At 50.7% G+C, this 9,499-nt stretch overlaps 1 protein-coding gene across 2 annotated transcripts in view; it reads left to right on the top strand.

Moving 5' to 3' along the window:
* The window catches only part of Sema3d (semaphorin 3D), a 170,119-nt gene that overhangs the window by 124,080 nt on the left and 36,540 nt on the right, over positions 1-9,499 (top strand). For both annotated transcript variants that reach the window (XM_004639275.2, XM_023724306.1), the window contains one exon: positions 788-930. In XM_004639275.2, coding sequence (XP_004639332.1) covers positions 788-930 — 143 coding nt within the window. The remainder of the gene's footprint in view (positions 1-787; positions 931-9,499) is intronic.

Below are 9,499 nucleotides of genomic sequence, written 5' to 3'. Positions count from 1 at the left end.
GGGAGCGCAGTCATGGGCTGGGACACAAGGACTGTGGCATGCAGACTGGGACACAGTCCCTTGGCGATGATGCCTCGTAAAGGGGTGTTCTGCGTTGAAGATGATTTTGTGTTGTGATGTACAATGGACACCTTTCCATCACTGAAGCACGTCGTTCTTGGAAGCATGCAATGCGCTCAGTTCTCCAGTGGCCTTGGCTGTGGTTGCACAGCAGTGAGGACCACTGTCACCATCGTAAGCTCCACAATAAACCGCCTCCAGCCAGCACTGCTGCGATGCTCAGCGCCAGCTGTGTGTGAGCGCACTCACTCTCCTGTCCACTTTCTGCCGGTACCATGCTGTGGAGCTGTGCATTACCAATGAGCAGAGAAGCGTGCACAGGGAGCAGGGGTAGCTCACCTGAGTGCACATCTACAGCTACTGTCAGACACAAGATATAAACCCAGAAAAAGAGTGCACGGGATTGCACAAAATGCAGCGAAAAACACCTTACATGTCAAACTTCAGAATACATGTATGTGTCTTTTCCTAAGCTCTTCGTAAAAGGCCACAAGGATGCTGAGGCGGAGGCTTGCCACAAGTTCAAGGCCAGCTTGGGCTGCAGAGTGTTCTCGGCCTGCTGCAGGACTTGCTCAGCACCTCTTTCTACATTTATTTATTTACGCACATTGTTGCCTATGCAGAACTCTTTTTATTTTATTGCTAATTGTTTTATATGTGAAAGACATGGGTACTATTATAGTCAGACTATTTTATTTTAACGTATAGCTTTTTTCCTTTCAAACAGGAGCAAAATTTATTGGAACTTTCCCCATACCTGACACCTACAACCCAGATGATGACAAAATATATTTCTTCTTCCGTGAATTGTCCCAAGAAGGCAGCACTTCTGACAAGACCATCCTTTCTAGAGTCGGAAGAGTTTGTAAGGCAAGAAATTTTCATTTATTTTACTTCTTGCATACATACAGGTATCTGCCTTTCTGTCTATGAAACAATAAGCCATACAATGTGGAAATAAATGTGACCATTATTTACAGATTTGCAGGATAAATTTATACTATCATATATGTGAGATTTTTGAGACCCAAAGTGAAAAGAGAGAAAAGCATTAATGCTCTCAGACATTGCCGTCTGTTCTCCAGCACGGAGCAAGGTGCCCGTGAGCAGTGTGCCCATTCATCACAAGGCTTCTCCAAGGAGGTCGCTGCGTTGTCCAGAGCTAGAGAGCTAACGTGTTGTTGCACAATCTTGAATAATTGTATTTTAAAGCTGAAAGAGCTTGTCATAATAAGTAACCTAAAAATGAATGCAGTCACATTGTGCATTTTTATCAAAGCACAGACCTTGCATGTGAAGTTACATATTTCACAAGCACAAAATGAATTTAAAATATGTTGTATGTCTTAGCATATCAAATGCTTCCAAGATTACTGACCTCGACTAGGTACTGGGAGACATTGCAGGGAACACCGGACACCACCACTGAGTGACGCCCTCTGTGTGAATTGCAGTAGGCACAGGAGCCAGGACGGCTGTGTGTCAGGCTCTTGTTGGATGCAGTATGGGCTCTAAAGGATGGCTCTGCTTCTGGAGCCACACCTTGGCTCTTGGGATTTCACTTTGCTTGGATTTGTCCCCACTGAAATAACCTGTCATGAGTGGACAGGCACCTGCATGGCAGTAATCCAGGGCAAGCACTGCTAAGCTAATGGGCATGCTCAGTAGGAGGCTGGCTTGGTCCTGTGCAGGCTCTGCCCTTTCCTGTGCAAGCCTATCCCAATCCTCTGAATCTGTGTCCTCTTGAACCCCTCCAGGGATGGAGTAACAAACCACCCTCACTGCAGCCTTCCGAGGTGCAGGTGGGTTTTGTAGGAGGCCACCTTGTGAGACAACCCAGAGACCTTCTCACCTGCCACCACAGCCACCACAGTCATGGATCTCTTGCCTCAAGGAAGGCCAGGCCCACGACATCCTCCTGCCAGCAAACTCTAGTGGGATGGGGCTGATGTGGGGTCCTGTGTCAGAGCTTTGGGGCTCCCTTCTTCCACAGCAAGAGCTGGAGAGCTGTGCTGTTGGACACTACCTGTGTAAAGGAGCTATGTTACACAAGTTCAGATTGTAATGTGTGACAGTCGACTAAAGGTGTCTCCCAGGTCACCACATAGCAGGTGTGCCATCTGCCAGGCACGCTCTCTCTGTTCCTGTTCTCTCTTTGCTGGGACAAATACTTGACACTCAAAATGAAGGAAGGAAAGGATTATTTAGCTCACAGTTGGTGGAGATTTCAGTGCATGCTCAACTGGCTCCAAGGCGGAGTGGCCCATAGTGGCGCAGAGCTGCCTTTCATGGTGGTGGCAAAGAGTAAGAACCAAGGGAGTGGCAGCAGCTCAGGCAGCTAGCTAGCCTCTCCCCCCTTCCTTACATTTGTATGCAGAGTATCCACCCCCAAGGCACTCACACTCATAATCCCAGCACTGGATCATGAGTCAATCCCAAACTGCAGAGCTGCCCCATGACTGCATGAAGCTTTTGGGGGACAGCTAGACACAAACCATAGCACATGCCTTTGCTCATTTCCCGATGGTTCAAACCCACTAGGTAGTAAGCTATTCATAATCAAATAACATTTAAGTATAATGTTGAAGGTGGGGGAATATCTTAGCTGAACCTTTCATAAATGTGTCTAGTGAAGGAATCATGGGGCACTTGGCATCAGCCACAGAGGGCTTTAAGGATGAACAAACTCCTGCCAAATGGGAAGGAAACTGTAGTGGGGGATCTTCCCTGCTCAGAAGCACCATGACCAACAGACAGGCCACGTCAGGCGTTGTGGTCTGTGTCTAGTTATCCACCAAAGCCTCGTGCAGTCAAAAGGTGGACTTCTAGACTTTGTGATTAATTCGTGATCCAGAGCTGGGATTGTGTGTGTGAGTGCTGCTGGGATTATGGCTGTGAGTGCTGCTGGGATTATGGGTATGAGTGCTGCCTGGATTATGGGTATGACTGCTACACCTGGCCTGGGGCAGATGGCCTGAATGCAACCTAAGGGAGACACACCTGCTCTCTGCTGCCGTGTTGCTGCTCTTCCTGCCCTTTTGCTCTTGCTGTTTGCTGTTTTCCGCTGCCTTGAACTGCTGCCCCTGCCATGTGCCGCTCTGCCTTGGAGCCAGCTGAGTATGGACTGAAACCTTCACTAACTGTGAGCTAAATAATCCTTTCTTCATTAATTGTGGCTGTCAGGTATTTTGTCCTAGCAAGGAAAGAAGAGTATGCAAGACATCCGGCTTGGCAGCAGAGCAACTCCCGAGGCCAAATGAGCCCTGTGACAGGTGAATCTGCGTGTGGAGCTGGGTGCTGTGCCCACATGTCTGCTTGGCTTTTCCTCACTGGTTCAGGCCTGTGGTCATCAAAGCTCCTCCCTGTGAGCAGGACCCAGTGGCCCAAGGGTCTTGACACCTTGTTCCAAATGCTTTCAGTGTATCATGTTTAAGTGATTTGGAAAGGTGAGTCGTGCTGTTGCCCCGCGTTGTTTTCACTTGCAGACTCTGCTGGCGTCGACTGGAAGTCTTTGCTCTCCCTGCCTCCTTTCCTTTTACCCTCGAGTGCCGTCACAACATTATTTTCTACTTTTAAAAAGTAATGATAGGATGAATGTCTGCTTTAGGAAAAACACCTGAGTCTGACTGTTAAAATAGATTGTTAAAGACAGAAGAGACCGAGCTAGAGAGCGTTAGGAGTCAACGCCCAGGCTTTTCTGAGGGTCTGGGCTCTTGCCACACAGGAGCTCTTCGTGCCCATGGCTGGCCCGCCTTCTCCCGTGGGCATCTTTGGAGACACTCGTGTTCAGTCCTCACCATTACTGCTGCTTGCTGCCACTTTCAGCTAAGCACTTAGGCTCGGGGAGCAGAACGCTGGCATCTGCAGAGCCCTCTGCCTCTTCAGTTGCTAAGCTAATAAACATATTATTACACTGCTCTGTGGCCGGCTGTGCTTTCTCCTACCTACCAAAGGTATCATTCAGCTGAATGGATTACAGTGGTAGGTGGAAAGGAGGTTTTAAGAATAGACGAACCTCACACAACAAATGACTAACTAAATGATAGCAATTCACTCATTGTTTCTGCAGTAGCAGTCACTTATAAAATAACTCTGTGAACTATGGTACACTAGACAGTTGCTAGAGATAAGAAGCCACCATAGCTTTACACAGCAGCCCTGTGACTGTTAGTGCTGAGCTGGCGCCAGCAGCCCTGGGCTGAGCGTTTTGTGCCTTCCACCTCCACCGAGGTTCCCTGCAGAGGGCAGTGCCCCTGGCAGCACAACACTCCTGTTTTCTTGCTGACTGCACTTTCTAGAAGATAAGGCATGGATCAGGAAAATCACAGTGCAACACATCCCAGTGAGAGAGGAAACAGCGCTGATTGGGGACTCAGATTTGATATTTGGGCATGAACTTGGTGGGCTTTAGGATATGCTGGCAGATGGGCGACCTGAACTTGCAACCTGAGGCTTGGCTGCATCTGCAGCTATAATTTTTTTTTTCTTTTAGTGGTACCGGGTGTTGAACTCAAGACCTTGCACTTGCCAGGCAAACACTTACTCTACTGAGCTATCTCCCTGGCCCTGCAGCTATATGTTTGGAACTCAGCATTATCTTGGCATTATGGCAGTGCCTGGAATTGCTCAGGAAGTTTTGTCATCTGAGGTCAAAGGCAAGGCTAGAACCCTGAGAGTCCATGACCCTAGGAAACAGGAAAGTGCCCTGAAAGGTGGCTGAGGTGAAACTGTCCAACTCCTGGCTGTGCACGGAGGTGTAGTCACACCTGAAAGAGAGAGACCAGAGGAAAGTGATACTGGACACCAGCCAGGTAGCCAGAGGGCGGCGTGGCAGCAGCGGGCATCTTCTCCGTCAGTTAGGAGGCCACCAGTACGCCGACCCAGGTGGCACGAACGTGCAGCCTGCAACCAGACGCAGGCTTACTCCTTCCTCGGTAGCACTCCCTCTTCCTTCCCAGTAGGGTCATCTTACGGAGCAGATACCACACTGACGAGAACACGTGAGGCCGGATGTGACAGGTGTCAGAAGGTGTGGCGAGCTGGGGGGCCGTAGGCCCTGCCCGGACGCGTGAGCAGTGCAGCAGAAGAGGCGTGCGTGAGAAGAATGCTGACCTGGTCGCGTGCTGGGAGTCGGTGCTGGCAGGCACGTGCCACGCATGTCACACACGTGCTTTTGGAGACAGCTCGACTTCGCAGTGATGAGAGAGGTGGTGGGGTGGTGTGCAGAGGTGTTAGAGCCAGCAAGTTACCAAAGGTCATTGGAAAGCCGTGGTCGGAGAGGTCGAGATGATAGTGATGATGGTGATGAAGGTGTCGTTACCTTCAGTTTTGAGAATATTTGTACTTTGGGGAATGGATCTCTTTTCTGAAAATATTCAGAATTATTTGGAACCATATGTGGTAAAAGTCTTGCACACTGTTTGAATATTGCACATTTTGTTTATGGGATACAGATGCAAGAGCTGTTATAAGCTAAGTAATTTGCCCTAAAATATTCTTTTTCACGTGACAAAATTCGTCAGTGGCACCTAAAACGCGACCCTGCTCTGGAAGCTCCTCACACTTCATCTGCTGGTGCCTACACTCATGCGCAGTTCCCAGGGAGCCACTGCTTGGTGCGCCACTCGTGCGGTGATCTTTGTGCATGGAGACAAGGAGCTCAGCCTTGCCTGATGCCCGGGGCCTCGCTGAGCTCCGTGTGCCCGCACCCCACTGAGCAGCCCGAGCAGCCCGTCTGTGAGGCCCTGGCGGCGGCTGGCCAGTGGCTGGCGACAGATGGCAGGTCTGCCCAGTGGACTGTGAAGCACCACCTCGGGATGGGCAGCGCCTGTGGGCACTGAACCAGGGGAGATCTGTGTCGCTCTGCAAGTGGCATCTCATGCTGCTGCTTGTGGCTGTGACATTTGTCACCCTCTGTGTTTCCCTGTAAACCAACGTGAGGCAATGCCCATGTCCTCCTGCGCCGCCTGGCCCTTCCCACCTCCGGGCTGCCTCACGTTACTCTGGGTCTGTTTGTTTTGGAAGCGTGGTCCTGTGGGTTACTCAAGCCAGCCTGCTCCGGCTTCCAGCTGTGAGTCCTGCCAGTGTGGCTTTCTGTTCCGCGCTTCCTCCTTCAGCTGCAGGAATTCCATTTAGAGGCCTCTGCAGCCCTGGCCTGGTCTCCCTAGTGCCCTCGCGCCAGCTCCACACGCTGTCTGCTTTGATGTGCGGCCCGCATCCGGCCACCACCTTTGAGGCGGGTCATTAGCCATGACGCGGTCCACATCTGTCCATCTCCCTGGGCTGCAGCTCTGTGCTGCACTCGGTGCCCGCTCCCTGCAGAGCTGCAGCCACCCAAGCACCCCCAGGAAAGGGCCTGCGCCATCTGATGAACCCGGATGCTACCTGAAGACTGCCAACCATGCCTGCACTTACCTAATAACTTAATCTGCTGCGTCTTGGAAGCGGAACCCTTTGCCTTCATGAATTATGCATTAAGGTATAATGCATTTCTAACATTTATTAGTTTTTGAAGTAGGTAGAAAAACATGGTATATTTCCATTTCCACTGGCCTGCTTTCTCCAGTGGCAAATCTCAAACACTTTCCCTAAATACTAGAGTGTTTTTTAAGAACTTTTTTCCTTGAAGGTCTTTATAGAACTTATCCCTTAAAAAGTTCCCCATTCAGTGGCTGCCACAGAATGTTTGTTATTCATCCATGTATCTCTCCCACCTTTCTGGCTTAAGTATTTGCAACATTTACATATTTTTGCTTCTTCTGCTACTAAATAGCTCAAAATCGTTAGTAGGAGGGGAGGGGAGTGACTCTCAGACTATCTAGAATTTGTTGTGGATTCCAAAGTATCAAAAATGGTACTAAAACCTTTCCTAGGAGTGGAAAGCAAATGCTAGTCAACAATACACTGGAAAGAGAAAAAAGATGAGGCTGCTGCGGCCCTGAGCTTACAACCGAAGTGCCGCTCAGGAGGCCGAGGCGGCAGGGCTGAGGCTGCAAGGCACAGCAGGGAAGCACAGCGGGATGCGACCTCAAAATAAAAATTTCCGAAGAGAGAAGAGTGAGTGATCTAGCTTGCTGGTAGACTAGCCCTGGCTCTGTCTGTGGTACAGCACAATAACTGACTAAATAAATACATAGATGACTAAATAAGAAAGTCCAGAAGGAAGGTGGCAGTAGAACTGTCATTTGATAAAATAAAGTGTCCTATGACAACTTCCGCTTCTCTACAAAATGAGCGCTGAGCTACTGTTCTCCTCCCACGGTGTGTCCTGTGAGGGCTGAGGCGGTCTCTGCACGTGCTGTTACAGCTTTCCTTCCTGGGAGGGTGAGCAGGGCTGACGTCACTGGAGGCCTGCCTCACAGATTTCTTTCTAATATTCTCTCTCTCTCTCTCTCTCTCTCTCTCTCTCTCTCTCTCTCTCTCTGTTTCTGTCTCTGTCCCCCCTCTCTCTGTCTCTTTTCTTCTTCCCTCATGTAGTCAGAATTTTTGCTTTATTCTAGTGATCCAGTTAGTTGTACTGGCCGCTCAGTCCCCTGCCACGGTGGCTGAGGAGACCTCGCTGTCTTGCGGGAGTCTGCGTGAGGCCTGGGATGTCATACTTAAGTTCTCCTTGCAGTGTAGCTGTGCATTCTATCTGTGTAGGACACACTTTCCCACAAGTTCTTATTCTAGCCCCTGCCGTTATTTACACAGACAGTCCCATGCAGGCGGGCCCGAGAGGCGACACTGAGGGACGGCAGGTGCTGGCCTGGGGCCTCCCGTGTCTCCTGGCAAGACATCAGCTTCTCATGGGGCTGGCTGCTGGTATAGCTAGGACTACCTGAGCCTGCAGGGTACGGCTGTTTGTAGATATCGAAGATCAGGTAGTGAACATGAACAATCATGTACAAGTCTCCAAGAAAAAAGTGCAGAGGTACTAAACTCTCTTCACCTCATGGTAAATACTTCTACCATGCGCCGTGGAAGCCGTGGGTGGTTGCCCTCACCACCGTCCCAGCGGGCGGCAGCCTTCCTGCTTACTGTGCCCCCGGGCGCCCTGGGTGCTGTTCACGTACGCTGAGGTGTCATACAAGTGGAAGTGAAGGCAGCCGCAGAAGGGCGCACACGGAAGCAGAGCAGGTGGGTGTCCAGGGTGAGTCCTAGAATCGCATTCTTTTATCTGCATACAGTGGCACTGGCAGAAGAGCCACATTCGGGAAAAGGAGATAAATGTGTAGATTTTAATTTCTTTATTCGATTTATTTTTGCTTTTCAAAGTTCATAAAGCTGTGCTGTTCTCCAGTGTCTAAAGAGAAAATTCTGCCTCCCGTCGCTGAGACGCAGGTCTCCGAGCACACCTCACGCTGAGGATCCCATTCACCACGCTCTCGGGCATCTTGGAGACTGCGCTGGTTTCACGAGCTATTCCCAGTTTAAGTCCATAGCATGTCAGTGCCACAGCTAGGTTTGTCAAGAGCTTCTGTGTCCTGGTCTGTGGATGGAAATGACAGTATTTATAAAGTACAGAGTGGTCTTTGGACAGAACATGACCAAAGGACACAGGGCACACCCCGGGAAGTTTCCCAGGTGACAGCCCCAAGCCACCCCTCATGTCTGTGAGATCTACAAGCACTGCATTGCTGGGTGGTAGGGGGCAAAGCCCCCCTGCTGATCTGCCTACTGTGGGCATATGCTTTGAGAACCAGAGTGCCCCTGGCGCATGGCAGGCCCTTCATCAAGGGCCTCAGCGGCCCTGTGCATTCTCATCTCATTAATCACTTTAAAATGTAGAAATACTGCAAAGGTAAAAAGCTCCAGAGATAAAGGAAACTGACTTCAAGTGCCAGGTCCCCCTGTGTGGCCCCTGAGCAGCACACCCAATGTCTGTGCCACTCCTCGCATCTTTGTGAGAGGGTGTCGGGACTGCTGCTAACCTGGCCACAAAGAGCCCCAGAGGGGTGGAGGCGCAAGAGGTGCCGGTGACTGGGTGCTGCTGATCCTGACATCTCAATAATAAATCTATTGTGTGAGAGAGACTGGTGTGTTCTTTAGGCCTTCACCAAAATAAGCAAGGAGGTGACAGTTTACAGAAGTGCTTATCTTCCTCTCAGCTGCCCTGTACTTAAGCTCTCAGGGCAGATTGAGTGGATTAGCAAACAAATCCAGGGCCTGAAGCCGGTAAACAGAGTCAGCGGCCCCCCACCCTCATTATAGGGGAAAGCAGCTCCTAGTGGATTGAACTTTGGCACCAGGTCATGGCCCTGGTGTGGGCGCCTGTCACCGCCCAGTCACTGCAGCTGAGGCCCCTGCCTGTGAGCTGTCACCCGGCCACCACTGCCCCACCCAAGCCGGGTGGCCTCACCCTCCCTCGGCCTTTCCCTCCCGTCTTTATCTGTGCACTCCGGGAGGGCTGCGAGAGCTGTGGCCTGGGTGGGCGTGAGCGCGTGTGGACTTTCCTTAG

This window comes from Octodon degus, unplaced genomic scaffold, assembly GCF_000260255.1.
Source record: "Octodon degus isolate 3935 unplaced genomic scaffold, OctDeg1.0 scaffold00108, whole genome shotgun sequence".
Classification (NCBI taxonomy): Eukaryota; Metazoa; Chordata; class Mammalia; order Rodentia; family Octodontidae; genus Octodon; species Octodon degus.
Note: the sequence above shows the minus strand (reverse complement) of the source record. Positions and strands in the feature narration are given on the sequence as shown.